The sequence below is a fragment of the Oryctolagus cuniculus genome, chromosome 3, assembly GCF_964237555.1.
Source record: "Oryctolagus cuniculus chromosome 3, mOryCun1.1, whole genome shotgun sequence".
NCBI classification, from domain to species: domain Eukaryota; kingdom Metazoa; phylum Chordata; class Mammalia; order Lagomorpha; family Leporidae; genus Oryctolagus; species Oryctolagus cuniculus.
This window is the reverse complement of record NC_091434.1, coordinates 93,445,754-93,464,432: the sequence shown is the minus strand read 5'-3', so window position 1 is coordinate 93,464,432 and position 18,679 is coordinate 93,445,754. Positions and strand designations below refer to the sequence as shown.

The 18,679-nt window shown below is 37.0% G+C and overlaps 1 protein-coding gene across 5 annotated transcripts in view; it reads left to right on the top strand.

Moving 5' to 3' along the window:
• Positions 1–18,679, top strand: part of EPC2 (enhancer of polycomb homolog 2) — a 137,211-nt gene that overhangs the window by 112,332 nt on the left and 6,200 nt on the right. For 4 of the 5 annotated variants that reach the window (XM_051848700.2, XM_070070944.1, XM_070070946.1 and 1 more), the window contains 4 exons: positions 943–1,134; positions 6,607–6,696; positions 7,964–8,109; positions 8,216–8,559. In XM_051848700.2, coding sequence (XP_051704660.1) covers positions 943–1,134; positions 6,607–6,696; positions 7,964–8,109; positions 8,216–8,559 — 772 coding nt within the window. The remainder of the gene's footprint in view (positions 1–942; positions 1,135–6,606; positions 6,697–7,963; positions 8,110–8,215; positions 8,560–18,679) is intronic. The other variant, XM_051848701.2, reaches the window with a different exon arrangement.

Sequence of the window (18,679 nt, the reverse complement as noted above, 5' to 3'; positions counted from 1 at the left end):
TGTCATACATCCCACCTTAAAATATGAACTTCTAAGAAGTTTGGTTTTTCTTTTATGATACCATAATTATACCCATGGTATGAGACAATTTATATCACTAAATGTAATTTGCCTTTCAAGCAGCATTTTTATTGTATGTGCTGTTTTTCACTCTAATGTATTTTAATATATGGACTACATGAAGAAATGTATAACTTAAATATTTTTATATTTTTTCATATCATATTATTAGTATCTTGGTGCTTGGGACAGCCATTCCAACTTTTTTAAGTGGTAAATTTATTTTTATTAAAAAGAATGCTGGTATGTTCAAACAAAAACAGTCTCTTTGTGGAATAGAGGTGGTGGCTGGAACCTACCCTTTCAGTCAGTCCCCTTGTTTGTGGCCTCTCAAGTACTTCCATAGAACTCTAGAGTACTTGGAAACAGTTTTGATGGTTGTTCAGTTGAGGTATTAATTGTACAATCGAGAAAGTGAAGTTTTATTCCTAGTCAATAAGCTTATTTGTCTCAAAAAATTATCACCCACAAACATTTTTAAAAATTGGAAATAAGCATTGAAATGAATTGATGATTCAAGTTTAATTATTTTTAACGATAATAAGTTACTAATTTTAATCATTAATACAGTAGATTTAAATAAAAATTGAATTTAAATAATTCTTACACATTGGATTGCAAAGTGATCACAGCAAACTAGAAAACAGTTTAAGTATTATTAATGGTATAAAAAAGCAAATTTAAATACCATAATTATTTTTCACAACTTGCACAAAGTAAAACATGTTTGATTTTATGATCACAGAATAATTTTTCATATTAAAAACAATAAAATCACCTCCTAGATAAAAATGTATGTTTTTTAAAGAACAGTATAGTTTTTATGATTTCTAAAATAATTTTCATTTCTTCCTTTTGGGGGAAAAATCGTCATGTAAACAGCACTCTCATCATTTGTCTTTGAAAGAAGAGGCTTCTGATGTGGTTCGTCAAAAGAAGAAGTACCCAAAGAAGCCTAAAGCAGAGGCTTTGATAACATCTCAGCAACCCACTCCTGAGACATTGCCTGTGATCAATAAGAGTGACATTAAGCAATATGACTTTCACAGCTCAGATGAAGATGAATTTCCACAGGTGCTGGTTTTAAAACATTTCCTCCTAGTTTTTCATATTGTTATATTTTTAAAACATAATCGATATCTTAGAGTTTGGATTCTTTATTCATCTAATGTTATAACATAAACATTTCCCACATTATATGTGTAGGTCTGAAATGATACTTATTTTCTATTATTTTCCATCAGTTGGATGGAATTTTTTCTATTGTACAACATTTAGATGATTTTCAATTTTTCCCAAATGAACATTATATTCCTTTCCTTTGGTATTTAAAATAGAAATAGAATTACTATACCAAAGGTTTTCAGTATTTTAATACCTTTAAATCATAATTGTAAATATTGACCAACAATAATTCCCTGTTTACCACATTCTACCAGCATTATACTTTAGAATTTTTAACATAAATACTACTAATTTGTTAGATATTTGATTCTAAAGATTTAAAGTTGATTTAAAATTGATCAGTTTTAACTATTGAAAATAAGTCTGATGAATATTGCAACAGTTTGACAACAAAAATGTTTGCAATTTAAAATTTTTTAATTGGGGTCAATGTTAAGGTGTGGTGGTTTAAGCCACCACTTGCACTGGCATCCCATATCAGATCCCTTGTATGAGTCCAGGCTGCTCCACTTTGATCCAGCTCCCTGCTAATGTGCCTGGGAATGCAGTGGAAGATGGCTCAGGTACTTGGGTCCCTGCCACCCATGTGGAGGATCCTGATGGAGTTCTAGGCTCCTGGTTTCAGTCTGGCCCACCCTGGTTGTTGGCAGCTATGTGGGAGTGAGCCAACAGATAGAACATCTTTCTCTATCTCCTTGCTCTCTATCACTCTGCCTTTCAAAATAATTTTTAAAATTTTATTTTTGTAAGTGCTATTTGTAAAATAAGAATTTTGTCTACAAAAGGTATTTTTTAAGAAACAATATTGTTTATCACCTAATCTGGCAATACTTTCTTTTTTTCCTGTATGATATATGAGACTTAAAAAATACTTTTAACAAAGACCTTGAACCAGCTACCAGCTTTATCTTATTTTAATATTTTGACTTACTTTCTTTAAAGGAAATTTTCTATTTTAAACATTTTTAAAAGACTTGTTTTATTTGAGAGGCAGACAGAGACAGAGAGAGCTCTCATTCCCTGATTCATTCCCCCAAATGTCTACTAGGGCCAAGCTGGGAGCCAGGAACTCAATCCAGGTCTTCCACATGAGTGCTGGAATTTCTTGAGCCATCCCTGCTGCCTTCCAGGGTCTATATTAGCAGGAAGCTGAAGTCAGGAGCTGGAGCCAGACATTGAACTCAGATCCTCTGATGTTGGGACACAGGCATTGCTCAGTAGGCTAAATGTCCACCCCCAAAGGAAATTTTCTTTTAAAAACCAGCATCACAAATAGTGTTTAGAAATAAGACTTTAAAAAATCCTTTATTGCTATACTCATTTAAAATTTAGAGTTTGCATAAAATGTGCCCCCCTTGGCTAGCTTGTGTTATTTTTACATTTTTGTCTCTAATTTATTTAGTTTTTCTGCCCTGAATAATATTGTGGCATTCATATACACTAAACAACTGAACAAAGATGTGTTTCTTTTTGTAAGCTTTTCAGTAGTACTTAATAAGACCATTACTTGTCAGAGGATCATCCAGTTAAACTCAGGCTGAGATTTCAATTACAGTGGAACATTTCATCAGATGACCATTTTGAAGGCATGCAGGATTGGTGCCCTAACAGAGTGCTTTGCCGGATAGAAGGTGTAAAGTAGGGCTCCAGGCAGAGAAAGCAGCATTATTAGAAGGAACAGCTGACAGTCTGGCATTACTGGAGAACAAAGCACAGAAGAGGAGGGGTAAAAGGAATGGCAGATGGCCTCTCTGCATTAACCATACTGGGAAATTATTTAAAAATTTTAAAATTTAAGAAAATGGCATGATTAGGTAAATATATAGAGAAAATTGCTGGGACTAATGAGAGCCTGGAATGTTTTTGCTTTACATTCCCAACCCTTGGGATACTAAGATCTGTAGAAACTTTTAATTCTAGACTCCACCCATCCATTCTTAGTAGGGCTCCCTCAGGTTTAACTAGACATGTATTCCTCATGCAGAGAGCTTCATTTCTGCTGCAAATTCTTTTTGCTAATTCATTTTATAGTCTTGAAACCCTGTACCCCAAACGAAAGTTGAATTTTGAAGCTCTTAGATTCCTCTGAGTCCTTGTATGAGGTCTCAGATAACCCTCATTGGTCTTTATGGTATCCTCCTGTTGCTAAAGAGTGAGTACTTACAAATAGTTGGCATCATTTAGTAATACAGCTACTTAGAATGTAGCTCTTACTAGGCATGTGTTGCTAAAAAGATTGTTAAAGTAATCATATGCTTTTTCTCTGACCAGTGAACAAGAAACAAGGGAATAGGTAGCCCCTAGGGAACAAACATTTAACCAGACTTAGCCAGTTGGTTTGCAGCAGAACAGAATTAAAACCTCTCCTCTTCTTCTTCTTCTTGTCTTCTAATATTTGTGTATTTCAAAGGCAGAGTTACAAAGAGAGAGAGAGAGAAAGAGAGATCTTCCCTCAACTGATTTACTCCCCAAATGGCCGCAATGGCCAGTGCTGGGCCAGGCTGAAGCCAAGAGCTTCTAATAGGTCTCCCACATGGATACAGGGACCCAAGTACTTGGGCCATCCCCCTCTCCTTTCCCAGGCAGTTTAGCGGGGGGCTGGATCAGAAGTGGAGCAGCCAAGACGTGACTCAGTGCCCCAGTGGGATTCTGGCATCACAGGCCACAGGTTTACCCACTGCACCACATCACCCACCCCGACTTGTCGCTTCTGAATCCTGCTTTGATTCTCTTGACATCAGTTCTTTTTCCTTGTGTCTCACATTTCCTGTATCTCCTAGAACCCATCCTTGGGGAATGGTAGTCAGATAGAAGGGGTGATAATATTTTATGTAAAGAATTTCTGAAACTTTGTGGTATTTCCTATGTATATTTCAGAAAAGGTGGGTGATTTGCAAAGGAACCCAAGGATGAAATTCACATTTGGGATTTCTTTTAAAATTCCAGATTTGAGGATTGGTTCCCCAGGAATGAGTCAGCCTCAACTTACTGTTCTGAATCTCCCCATAGTGTTGATGAGGTGTATTGGGACCTCAAATAAATACCTTTCTCCCTTTGATGACCCTGCTCATTAGTAATTACCACAGTTTGGAAATGTAAAGAAAACATTTCTCCTGTTAAAATAGGAAGAGAGGGATTTATGAGGTTTAAAAATTGGCAAGTAAAAACGGCTGAGCCAACGTTTTCAGAAAGAATATATACTGCAATGTAAAATTGTGAGAAAATTAAAGCTTAAGTACAGTTTTTTTTTTTTAAGATTTATTTATTTATTTGAAAGTAGAGTTATAGAGAGGTGCAGAGAGAGAGAGAGAGAGAGAGAGAGCAAGCGAGCTCTGGATCACTCCCAAGATGGCCGCGATGGCGGGAGCTGCGCTAATCCAAAGCCAGGAGCCAGGAGCTTCTTCCAGGACTCCCACGTGGGTGTATGGACCCAAGGACTTGGACCATCTTCCCAAGCAGAGAGCTGGATCAGAAGTGGAACAGCCAGGACTTGAACCGGCACCCATATGGGATGCTGGCACTGCAGGCGGCAGCTTTACTTGCTATGCCATAGTGCCAGCCCCAGTATCACAACTTTTAAAAAATTTTTAACCCATAAGTGTAAACTTAACTAAAACTTGAGTATAAAATTTCTTTTTTCTTTTTTTGACAGGCAGAGTTAGTGAGAGAGACAGACAGACAGAAAGGTCTTCCTTTTTCCATTGGTTCACCCCCAAAGTGGCCACTACAGCCGGTGTGTTGCAGCCGGTGCGCTGCACCAATCTGAAGCCAGGAGCCAGATGCTTCCTCCTGGTCTCCCATGCGGGTGCAGGGCCCAAGCACTTGGGCCATCCTCCACTGCACTTCCAGGCCACAGCAGAGAGCTGGCCTGGAAGAGGAGCAACCGGGACAGAATCCGGCACCCCAACTGGGACTAGAACCCAGGGTGCCGGCGCCATAGGCGGAGGATTAGCCTAGTGAGCTGCAGTGCCGGCCAAGTATAAAATATTTGTCTGTCATTTAATCTGTATTTGATTATATATTTTTAAAGGTTTATTTATTTATTTGAAAAACAGAGAGGAACAGATAAACTGGTTCACTCCCCAGATGGCCACATGGCTAGGCCTGGGCCAGGCAGAAGCTTCATCTGCATCTCCTGGATGGATGGCAGCGACCCAGACATTTAGGCCATCTTCCATTGCTTTTTCCAAGCCATTAGCAGCGAGCTGAATGGGAAGTGGAGAAGCTGGGACTTGAACTGATACCCATATGGAGTGCTGGCATCACAGCAGCAGCTTTACCCACTACGCCCAACACTAGCCCTTAATCTGTTTTTATGGTATTTATATAAAGTCTGCTTTCATGTATCCGTGACATTCCAGCAGTGCACTCAGATTATATAGGCTGTTTGGCCTGCTATCCCATGGCCTGGGCAGAATGCTTTTTTAGTTATGTGACACCTTTTGAAAATCCTTATTCTTTTTTCTTCTTTATGCAGCCAGTTTTCTTATCTTCAGCAAGTCATCTTTTCTGATTTTCTGCTTCGGATTTGCTAGATTTAAAAACCAATTTTGAAAAAATGAGTAGGGAGGGGTAGGCATTGAGTTTAGTGTTTAAGACACCTGAATCCCATATCACAGTGCCAGGATTTGATCCCTGATTCCAGTTTCTGACTCCAGCTTCCTACTAATGCAGACCCCGACAGGCAGCAGGTAATGACTGAAGCAGTTGGATTCCTGCCACCCTCAAGGGAGATCTTGACTGAATTCCTAGCTTTCAGCTTTCCCTGGCCCAGTCCCAGTAGTTGGTGGGCATTTGGAGAGTGAGCCAGTGGATGAGAGCTCTCTCTATCTTTCTGCCTCAACAATAAACATCTAAATAAAATCTTTGAAGAAATTTTTAAAAAACCGTCTTTTGAGTAAAATCTATGCCTTTTATGGCTTTGGTGGGGAGATGGTATTCGTAGTCCTTTTTTTACTTCCAGTTTTTGGTTTTATTGCAAACAGGTGAAGTTAATTGATAGAAGAATCCTAATTGTTATCATCAATGTGTGTGTGTGTGTATGGCCATGTACATTATTTACAAAAAAATAGGTGGGATATATAAAAACTGTACTGATTATTTTTAAGTCTGTACCACTTCATTCAGAAGCAATTAAGCAATACCATGTGTCTTTACCTGCAAAAATGAATACATTAAAAATAAGGATTTTTGGCCATAAAAAATGTTTGCTAATCATTAAATATTTTGGAAAGTTCACTGCTTACTATATGTAATATAGGAATGATTTACTGTTTGTGATCAGTTCTTAATTTTAGATCATTACACACATTGATCTTTTGGCTTTTGGTAACCCCTAAATGGAATGCCTTTTCTGGCTAGGTACCATCCCCAGTATCAGAACCTGAAGAAGAAAATGATCCTGATGGTCCCTGTGCTTTCAGAAGACGGGCAGGATGCCAGTATTATGCTGTAAGAACTTTATTTTTTTGTGGTGTTTTTGTGAACTAGAATCAACTGGTAACTCATGTCTGATAACTTAGTCTTAATCTAAAAGTGGGAAGTGCACCAGCATTTTTTATTTTACCTCCCCTAAGTGGATGTCAGTAAAAGATGCTGAAAGGTATGGAATTCTTTACTTGGAAATTGATAATTCCTCATATTTCAGAAATGTCAAGCCTTCGAAGGCTTTAATTATAGCTTCTGCAGTTTGCAAAGATTGCTCAGTGTGTCATTGTTAGAGATACCTGGATTCTCTAAGCTTGTCCTGGAAGGAACATTTGATGACTGCTGAATGTTTATTGAAATTTATTATTGTACAAGCCTGTCTTGTGCGTACATACTCAGTAAATATCAAATGAACACAATAATTTTAAACTTCCCTCATGGCAATATTTTGTCTAGCAGTGATGTTTACAACTCCTTGACGCATTTACAAATTGCTCTGTGCTGTTATTAAGTTTCTGTGCAGCATTATATGGGGAAATGACTCTTACTTCCTAATGACCAGATTTTCAAGTAAACTACAACTATAGAGTTACAAAGGATGACTTTGGCTTTCTTATATGGCTTATAGAGACCATTTGTCATGTTGAATTTTGTGAATATATACATTGACAACTTTTTCAGGATGTGTGTCTTTAGTATAGGAGATACAGGAAATTCTTTTTTGGAATTTCTTTATAGGTCATGCTGATGAAAAAGGGGGGAATTATTCTGAAAGGAAGAAGAAGTGATAAGATACAGAAAAATAGAAAGATGAAAGGAATGGGAAGGCAAAGAAGTAGGCTAAATGTTTCTTAAAAAATAAGGAAACTTCAACTTGAAGTTCAAACTATAACACTTCTGTGTGTGTTTGAAGTGCAATTTTCAGTCCAAAAGTTTTTTCTTCTGATTTACCTCAATAGGAAGCCTATAAATTACTAATTTTACCATCTCTACTTTGTACATTGATATTAAAAGCCATATTATTCTTTAAAGATACATATCTTTTAAAATATACCCTAGATATATTTAAGCTAATTCAGTTTGGGTAATGTTGGTATGATGTACTTTTGATTCAATTTTGTAAAATTTGATCTGTTTAAATAATTTAAGCCCCAGTTTACAGTTTTACATCTAGATGCAAATTGTTCGTTCAGCTACTCCTGCTGTTAGTTTATTTTTATCATAGTTTAACTGTCTTCATTTGAAATTTACTTCTTGAGTTTTTCTTTTTTTTTTTTTTTTTACTTCGCAGCCTCGTTTGGATCAGGCTAACCATTCATGTGAAAACTCAGAATTGGCAGAATTGGATAAATTGAGGTATAGGCATTGCCTTACAACACTTACAGTCCCAAGAAGATGTATAGGATTTGCAAGGAGGCGAATTGGCAGAGGTGGAAGGTAAACCATTTGTTTTGACATGGCTTTTTGCTTACAAGCTGCCAGAAAGGGTAGGGAAAAATGTTAGGCCGTTCCAGTTAATATTTGGTTTTATGTTCTTTTCCAGGGTCATAATGGACCGAATATCTACAGAACATGATCCAGTCTTGAAACAGATAGACCCTGAAATGCTGAATGGTTTTTCAAGCTCTTCCCAAACTATAGACTTTTCTTCTAATTTCTCTCGGACCAATGCTTCCAGTAAACATTGTGAAAATAGACTGTCCCTTTCTGAAATACTAAGCAATATCAGATCATGTCGACTACAGTGTTTCCAGCCAAGGCTACTAAATTTACAGGACAGTGATAGTGAAGAATGTACCTCAAGAAAACCAGGGCAGACTGTGAACAATAAAAGAGTTTCTGCGGCATCTGTAGCTTTATTGAACACCAGCAAGAATGGCATATCAGGTAAGCTGTCATTTTCCTAAGAGTATATCAACTATTTTCTCCTTAATTTTCATTATATACTAAATAAACTCAAGGTAAATTTCAAAGGTTTATTTTTATAACATCACTCGGGAGGGATTTTACCTTAACTTAGTGTATTCTTTTTTCAGCCTAAAAATCCAAATCCTATTGTGGTTCACATTTTAACCAAAATGTCCTGACGTCTGTAGAACCATTGACATGTATGGCTGGTCCCCAACTGAGATTGATTTACGATATTTCAACTTTAGGATGGGGTGAAAGCAATATGCATTCAGCAGAAAGTATGCTGAATTTTGAATTTTGGTCTTTAAAGATTTGTTTATTTGAAAATAAGAGTTAAACAGAGGGAGACACACTGACAGATCTTCCATCCATGGGTTCACTCCCCAGATGGCCACAATGGCTAGTGCTGGGCCACCCCAAAGCCAGGAGCTTCATCTAGGTCTCCCATGTGGGAAGCAGGGGCCCAAACACTTGGACCATCTCCTGCTGCTTTTCCCAGGCCATTAACAGGGAGCTGAATCAGAAGTGGAGCAGCTGGTACACAAAGTGGCTCCCATATGGGATGCTGGCGTCACAGGCAGTGGCTTTGCTTGCTATGCCGCCACACTGGCCCCTGAATTTTGGACTTTTCCAGGAATAGCATTATGTGGATGGATGAGCTCTTGAAATGCTGGGCAGTACCAGTGAACAGCGGCTCCCACTGAAAGAATGTTTATCCATCATGAGGATAAACAGACAATACTCTAGAGAGCCTTGTGTAACCAAGCTGTGATATTGGTGTATTACGTGCATTTTAGTTTAATGATGAGTTTATTGGGATGGTAACCCTGTCATAAGTCACCATCTGCCTGTTGAGTGTGTGTGCCTAGTATGGTGTATGTGTAGACAGAATCCTAAGAAAATTCTCCATGGGTAAACTACTTACAATTTGCCTCCAAATCATTATAGTACAAAATTTTCCCTTTTGTGTATTAACTTGCTTAAATGTAAGGATTGTTCCTTGAGAGAACCATTGAAAGTTTCCTCTCTGAAAAAATTTTTAGTAGGCTCCTTATGAATAGGTGTACTTTTTGTCGGAAAGCTTACTTCTCCAACTGAGATCAGAAATTTTTTCCTCCTATTTTAAGAGACATTCTACTCAAATGAATTTAATACAGTTATCCTTGCTATCTTCAGGAAATTGGTTCCAGGACCCCCCCCCACCAGATACTGAAATCCATGGAATTCCCTTATGTAAAATGGTGTAGTGTTTGTATATGATCCACATACATCTTTGGATATACTTTAAATTATTGCCAGGTTGTATATAATACCTAAAACAATATAAATGTTTTCCAAAATAGTCAGTATAATATATTGTTTATAGAATAGTGGCCCCAGAATGACCTATGTGTGTTCTTTACAAACGCTGTTTTCTTTTTCTTAAATATTTTGAGGTTGGTTGAATCTGGATTTGGAACCCAAGGATACCTAGGAACAATTGTATTTTTATGTTATGTACGTTGTAGATAATGTGTAGTATCAAGGGAATCTTACATATAAATTTAATTTGCTTTTTCTCTGTGGTTAATCTTTATCACATATATACAAATGTGTACAACTTTTAAATGTCCTTATTACATACACATTATAAATAATGTGTGGTATGCAGACAAAAGTAGATATGACATGACTAACTACTTATGTCCTTTCTTTCTTTATAAAGCATGTGTTTTAGAATTATTTCCTGGATGATGCACTTTAGGATGTGAAATTATATTAAACTTCTTTATACAGTGATTTTAAATCATTTTAACTTGAACTCTCATCTCAGTAGTTTTCAGTCTTTTTTAGTTACTGAACTGCCTGTTTTCCAACTTGACTTAGACATTTATCTGTTTAAAGGTTATAATGGAAAATTGGATTTGTTTGAATGATTGGAAGTTGGCATATCATTTCTCCATATTAGTTGGTTAATTTTCTCCTAAACGAACTTAGGTAAGGAAAAATGGCATCCCATTATATAAAGTTCATGAGTCTGTGAAGTTTAATGAGATTTTGAAGCTGAAGTAGATAAATACCTAATATGAGCAGAGATGACAAGATTCTTAGAATTCTGAAGATAGTAGGAAGTTGACAGATACTAGGTCAAATCTATATTCAGCCAACGCTGAAACATACCTCAAATTATTTAAACAAGAATTCCTGTACCAAACATTGCTCAAAATAATTAGAGGCATTTGTAATTATATTTGGCCATAGGCTGAATTTTTTCCCTTCTAATGCATACCATATTTTAAAAATGGTTTGGTATTTTCCTTTTCAATTTGAACACGGCCAGATATTTGCAGCTTTCTACTATATACGCCAGATGAACTCTAGATTTAACTTGACTTTTGCAGAAAATGTACATATGTTGTCTGTTGTATCATCAATATTACATATGTATTGATGTAAAATATAACAATGCAAATTAAATAACTCCATGATAATCAGTTCTGTAATTCTCTGACACTACCACACATATATCAACATAAAATATGCATTTAAAATACCATTTTGATCATGCATGCACTACTCAGGTGAACTTAAATCATGAATGCACAGTGTTAACATCATAGGCAGTAAGGGGTTTTTGCATGTTTGCCTTTCCCTTGTCATCAGAAAAAAATAATCTTTTTGGACTGTTTAATCTTTCCTGTTTTTTTTAATGTCTTCAACATTGTATCATTTCCTTCACTTGAAAAATTCTAAGCTTCAGCAAACAACCGAGGTCAGCTAGAAGTCTATTTTGAAATCAAGTCTTAGCTGGTGCCGCGGCTCACTAGGCTAATCCTCCGCCTTGCAGCGCCGGCACACCGGGTTCTAGTCCCGGTCCGGGCACCGGATTCTGTCCCTGTTGCCCCTCTTCCAGGCCAGCTCTCTGCTATGGCCCGGAAGTGCAGTGGAGGATGGCCCAAGTGCTTGGGCCCTGCACCCCATGGGAGACCAGGAGAAGCACCTGGCTCCTGGCTTCGGATCAGTGCTATGCGCCAGCCGTAGCGCGGCAGCCATTGGAGGGTGAACCAACGGCAAAAAGGAAGACCTTTCTCTCTGTCTCTCTCTCTCTCTCTCACTGTCCACTCTGCCTGTCAAAAAAAAAAAAGAAAAGAAAAAAAAGAAATCAAGTCTTTCATATGTAATCATTTGTTACTAGAATAAAAGATTTTGTTTAAAGGCTGTCTTTTCTGCAGGCCGGGCCTTGCTAGTCCTTGTGGCTACAAGATTTTTGTTTTTAATAAACCTATTTAAAAATACAGGCATCAGAGTATAAATACATGATGAAAAAACTTTGAATAGCATTTGGTAACAACTGAAAAGCCATGGTAATTTTAAGTCTCCATTTTATAAGTTATGTTCATTACATAGTTTTCTCAGATAATTTTGAGAGAATTCAGTTACAGCTCAGTAAATCTTTATGAATTTCCTCATTTACATAAAAAGAATGTAGGAGTTTTTGTTTTTTAGAAAGTTGTATTTTTACTTTTGATGCACACATACACAGAAGAATGGAATCCTCATGTATTTGGTTTATTTTCTGTATTTGCTTTCTTTTAATCTAGATGTCTTTAAGACTTTTGTCTTCCTTTTATTCTTAGTGTGCTTGATTATGAAAGCATGTGTGTTTTTAAGAGTAACAAGTCTGACACAGGACCATATTTTGACATGGCAGAATATCACTGAGTTATACAAATTATTCATACTGAATTTTTTTTGAAAAAGATTTATTTTATTTATTTGAAGGAGTTAGAGGGAGAGACACAGAACTTTTCCATCCTTTGGTTCACTCCCCAAATAGACACAATGACCAGGGCTGGGCGAGGCCAAAGCCAAGAGCCAGGAGCTTCTTCCAGGTCTTCCACATGGATTCAAGGGCCCAAGCACTTGGGCTGTCTTCAGCTTTCCTAGGTGCAATAACAGGGAGCTAGACCAGAAGTGGAGCAGCCGAGACTCAAACCAGCGCCTATATGGGATGCCAGTGTCACAGGCAGCAGCTTTAACAAACACTGTGCCACAGCGCCAGCCCCTCTTACTGATTTTTGTTCACAGCTAGGAAATTGCAGCAAATGAAAGGCTTAATCAGAAATAGAAACCTAATATATTTGATAATAAAATTTGTTTATATCATAAGCTCTTTAATTCTTAAAACCAAGAGGTTTGCATCATATATAAACTTTGGAGGGCTGGTTAAAAGAATTTTCTTACTTTCATTTTGTTAATAACCCTGATTAATATTTTCCAAGCCATAAACATCATGTCCAAAATACATTTTATTATTTTTTATATACTTAAAGGAAAATTGAACTGTATGTCTTAAAGACTTTGATTTTAAAGTAAAAATACTCTTAACTAGTAAATAAAATAAAGGTGTATCTTCTTAATTGAGAAACTCTTCTCAAATAAAAACAGGACAAAGGAAAAGGTAGATTGCACTGAACCTCACAAATGAATAGCCAAGGAAAATGAATTTTATGCACAATTATTTAGTATGTATTATATACAAAGAACTGTTAAATGCTTAAAAGTTGGAAAGTTTTACTAGACAGAAATCCTTACCTTCAAGAAACTTAAGGTACATGGCAAATACAGCATTCTTTATAGTCTTTAGTCATTTCAAACTACAGTATTCTTTAACATCTAATCTTGATATTCGCTAATACACAGTTGCAAATTAGTGTATTTTTTCTTTCTTTTTCTCAATCTGTCTTAATATGCTGGATTAATACTAGCAACCTTTTTTTAAATCAACTCCAGTTATTGTCAGTCACCAATTTGTAAAATCATCAACAGTCTATACAGTTTTTCTAGAGAAATTCCTGACTTTTAATTGAATTTAGTTTCTTTTCCTGTTCTTTTTTGTCAGAAAATATTTGCAAGCATAAAAGTTTTAGAATGATTAAAATTGCTTTAATGAATAGCTAATGTACTCAAAAGGATTTATTTGGAGGAATTTAGGGTTGCTTCCAAAGATGAGAAATTCAGGCCTAAGGGATCAAAAGATTTTTGTTTGATTACTAAAGGAAACTGTGATGAAGCTCCAATTTTAACTGTTTAACTTGAGTGTCAGAAATTTAATTGGATCTTTAGTCTGTTTTCATTATCTTGACATACAGTTGTTTCTTAGTCTTGGCCCCTCTCACCTTCCCACTCTCCGTATGGGCAGTTTTGCCTTCAGCTGTAAGAGTTAGATTTACAGGATATATGTAGTCCTAGACAGGTAGTGTCAACTAGCCTGAATTAGAAGGTTTATCTTTGGCTCTACTGGTTTATGCAAACTTTGCACCTGACTCCCCACTATAACCTGGAATATTTGAAATAGAATTCTGCCTTCTCCATTTCCCAGAGTATTTCTAGATCTGTCTTTTAAAAAAAAAAAGTTTAAATGTAATAAAGACCTACCTGATAGATGAAGAAATGCTGGAGAATACATTCATTTTGACTTTTTGATAATCTCTACTATCAACATTAGATATTCTTCATTAAACTGTGAAAATTTGGTATGGACCAGTATTTTGGAAAAAAAAAATCATGGCTTCCCAAGCATATCACATCTTAGCCTAGGTTGAGAAACACTACATTTTTTTTTTTAAGCTTTTATTTAATGAATATAGATTTCCGAAGTACAGCTTATGGATTACATTGGCATCCCCCTTACCCCCGATGACTTCCCTCCCACCCGCAACCCTCCCCTTTCCCGCTCGCTCTCCCCTTCCATTCATATCAAGATTCATTTTCAATTTTCTATATATACAGAAGATCAGTTTAGTATACATTAAGTAAAGATTTCAACAGTTTGCACCCCCATAGAAACACAAAGTGAAATATACTGTTTGAGTACTCGTTATAGCATTACATCTCAATGTACAGCACATTAAGGACAGAGATCCTACATGAGGAGTAAGTGCACAGTGACTCCTGTTGTTGACTTTACAAATTGACACTCCTGTTTATGGCATCAGTAATCTCCCTATGCTCCAGTCATGAGTTTCCAAGGCTATGGAAGCCTTTTGAGTTCTCCGACTCTTATCTTGTTTAGACAAGGTCATAGTCAAAGTGGAGGTTCTCTCCTCCCTTCAGAGAAAGGTACCCCCTTCTTTGAAGACCTTTTCTTTCCACTGGGATCTCACTCACAGAGATCTTTCATTTAGGTTTTTTGTGTTTGTTTTTTTTTTTTTTTTTTTGCCAGAGTGTCTTGGCTTTCCATGCCTGAAATACTCATGGGCTTTTCAGCCGGATCCAAATGCCTTTAGGGCTGATTCTGAGGCCCGAGTGCTGTTTAGGACATCTGCCATTCTATGAGTCTGCTGTGTATCTCGCTTCCCATGTTGGATCACTCTCCCCTTTATTTATTCTATCGGTTAGTATTAGCAGGTACTAGACTTGTTTATGTGCTCCCTTTGACTCTTAGACCTATCAGTGTGATCAATTGTGAACTGAAATTGATCACTTGGACTAGTGAGATGGCATTGGTACATTCCACCTTGATGGGATTGAATTGGAATCCCCTGGTATGGAGAAACACTACATTAAAAGTTAAATGATTGTGAAGAAAAAAAAAGTCCCAAAAAACAAAGGCAGGTATAAGCACAAAAGTCATCATCCAATGTGTATTTCCATTAGGTTTTTATTTTTTATCAATGAAACAGCAATATAGTTTAGCAAATATTTGTAAAAATTTCACATATACTCAAGAAAGCCTGTGTGGGCCCAAGCTTAAAAAATAGTAATCAAGAGCTCTATGATTATGAAATTAATGTAGAATCTGTGAAATTGCCCAGAGTTAGTTTTCAGTGTATCACTATCAGAGGGAAAGATGGTAAGAGGTCACCCTAGGCAGAGTACCATATAGAGACCACAATCTGAAACCTAATGGATGAAATGATGACTGTCTTGGACCTTGGAGAACAAAATCAACATTCCAAGGATGGTGACAAGTATTCTAAGAAAAGGAACATGGATTCATCTGAGGGATAAAAGCAAACTGAAAATCTAACAAGATATGTAATGAGTCAGATATACAGAAGATAAAAAGGTCAAGGGCTATTGTGTAAAGTAGACTGGTCTCTGTCTCTTGATCTCTCCTTCTCTCTCTTTCTCTCTTGATCTCTCTTACACTCTTTTCCTTCTTTGCCCCTTCCCTTCGGTCTGTCTAGTTTCCTCCACCAATAAACCCTTTCTCTTAAAAAAAAAAAAAAAAAAGAAAAGAAAAAAAGACTGTTGGAAAAGTATTCAAATGTTACTTAGTACAGAGTGACATATTTGGATATACGAAAGAGAAAAAAATTTTAAGGTGTATTTTATTTATTTGAAAGAGCTACAGAGAGAGGCAAAGCCAGAGACAGAGTTCTTTGATCCCGCTCGTTCACTCCCCAAATGACCACAATGGCCAGGAGCCTCTCCTTGGTCTCCCATTGGGATGCAGGGGCCCAAAGACTTGAGCCATCTTCTGCTTTCCCAGGCCATAAGCAGAGAGCTGGTTGGGAAGTAGAGCAGCAGGGACTTGAACCAGCACCCATATGGGTTGCTGGTGCTGCAGGCCTGGGCTTTAGCCTGCTCTGCCAGAGTACCAGCCCCTAGAAGAGAAAATGCTGTAATAGCTATACTAGTTTGTTAGAATATATTGCCTGGTTAGATTTGTACTTCCCATCTAGCTACAGTAGTGAAATATTATCACCTTACAAAGCGATCAAATGTATGGTTACTTTTAAACTGATAAGACTTGGGGGCATGAGATATAGTAGATTTAAGATCAGTTAGTTCAAAGAACTAAGCTTGGCCCTAAGCAAGAGAAGCAGAGATTTCTCGTTTGTACATTGCAGCATCTCCTTTGTGCCAGTATTCTCCCATCCCATACAGTCCCTATCCTGCATCTCAATCCTAAACAGGTTTATTCTACTCTATGAAATCTTTCTTTTGCCTTTTTTATGACCCAAACCAATGTAAGAAATCTCTTATGGAAGTATTTCAGTAACTTATGAAGGAAAAAATAATTAATAGAGAAAGTGCTTTCAGTCAGATTTCCACCCTCCACTTGCCAGCAGGTCAACTCTGAAAACAGCAATTCAGTAAAACCATACATTTCTTACCACTTTGTTTTCATCTCACAATGATAAAGGAGTCAGAAAGGATATTCTAGTGTGTGTTCCAGTTTTGTGCCATGATTACTATTTGCTATTTTTGTCAAAGGATTTGAAATAATGCTGAACAATTCTCTAGAAATTTTCTTGTTTTCAGCACAAAATACCTTTATAGTAATGAAAGAGCTGCATGTCAAGAATAAATATAACATACAGAACTTGAGCTGTTGGGGAAGAGAAAAAATGAAAACGAGTTTTAAAAGTATATCCATGTTAGAGAATAAAGTTTGTGTCAGTGGTTCTCCGCCAGAAATGGGATCAGGGATCAAATTTTTGGTATCAAAGTCAGCAGACAGTAGCCCCATATTTTTTGACACTTCTGAAAATTAAGAACTGTTTTTCCGTCATAGTAATACAAATTTAATGTTGTGGAGCAAAAATGGAAGTATATATAAAGCTTTATTCATCTATGAGGGTTAATCAACACTTCACAGAAAATAGACTATACTAAACATAACTTGTTAGATGTCTAATTTATCATCACTTTTTTTTTAATTTGTGACTAGTAAATATAAAAATTTGGGGAAATCAAATAGCTTAAGTTAGGATAAATTCCCTTAGGTCATATAGATTGCATTCTTCCATTGCATGTAGAGATTGACACAAATTACTTGGTATTGTTTTTACATGTATCTTTGCTTCATAGCTACTGCAGGATTTTCCTCTTGATTTACTTTTTCCTGTATTCACTGGGACTCTTGGCATAGTCCTCTGTATTATAGTTGGCAATAAATATGTATTGGGTGAAGTAGCTGGGAGAGAGGAAAGGAGACGGTAAAGAAAAATAGAACAAAATTACTCTGGAGTGTTTCACTGTTGCCTAACTCTAACAGTGTACTTCTATGTAATTAGCTTATCAGTGGACTACTTAAACATTGATAAATAAATTTTGTTTATATTTAAGAGAAATTCTCCATATTACAACTATTATTAGCTGATCTTTTTTTTTTAAATTTATTTATTTATTTTATTTTTTGACAGGCAGAGTGGACAGTGAGAGAGAGACAGAGAGACAGGTCTTCCTTTTGCCGTTGGTTCACCCTCCAATGGCCGCCGCGGCCAGCGCGCTGCTGCCGGCACACCGCGCTGATCCGACGGCAGGAGCCAGGTACTTCTCCTGGTCTCCCATGGGGTGCAGGGCCCAAGGACTTGGGCCATCCTCCACTGCACTCCCTGGCCACAGCAGAGAGCTGGCCTGGAAGAGGGGCAACCGGGACAGAATCCAGCGCCCCGACCGGGACTAGAACCTGGTGTGCTGGCGCCGCAAGGCGGAGGATTAGCCTAGTGAGCCGCGGCGCCGGCCAGCTGATCTTTTAATTGAAAATTTTAGATGTGTTATTTTTATTTAAAACTTTTTTTACTTGAGAGAACTCTCTCTCTAAAGTTCTCCCATTGGCTAGTTCACTCCTCAAATTACTGCAATAGCTCCCCAACTGGAGCCAGATCCAGGAGGCATAGACTCAATGCAGGTCTCCTCTGTGGGTGTCAAGAATCCTGTCACTTGAGCCATCACTGTTTTCTTCTGAAGTCCACATTATTAAGAAGCTAGAGTCAGGAGGGAAGCTGGATCTTGAACCCACACACTCTGATGTATATGACATGGGAGTTTTAAACCACATCGTAACTTCTGGTTCATATGTCTACCCTCTACCTCCCATTAACTTTTAAAGCCCTTGGTAACAACATAGTTGTTGTATGCATTGCATATTTAATTGTATGAAACTTTTCTGAATTCTAGTTCATATTTTTACAGATAGGATTTGTTTCAGGCATTGACTTGGCTTAAACTATGGCCTATGGTTATATTAAGTGAACATCTTTGCTCTCCAATTTGTAATCAGAAAAGTGTTTTCACTGTCATGAAAACCAGCGGTCCTGTTTTATTATTAAGGCTATAACCTAATAATATTATTTATTTTAATCAATGTTTTTCTCATGTG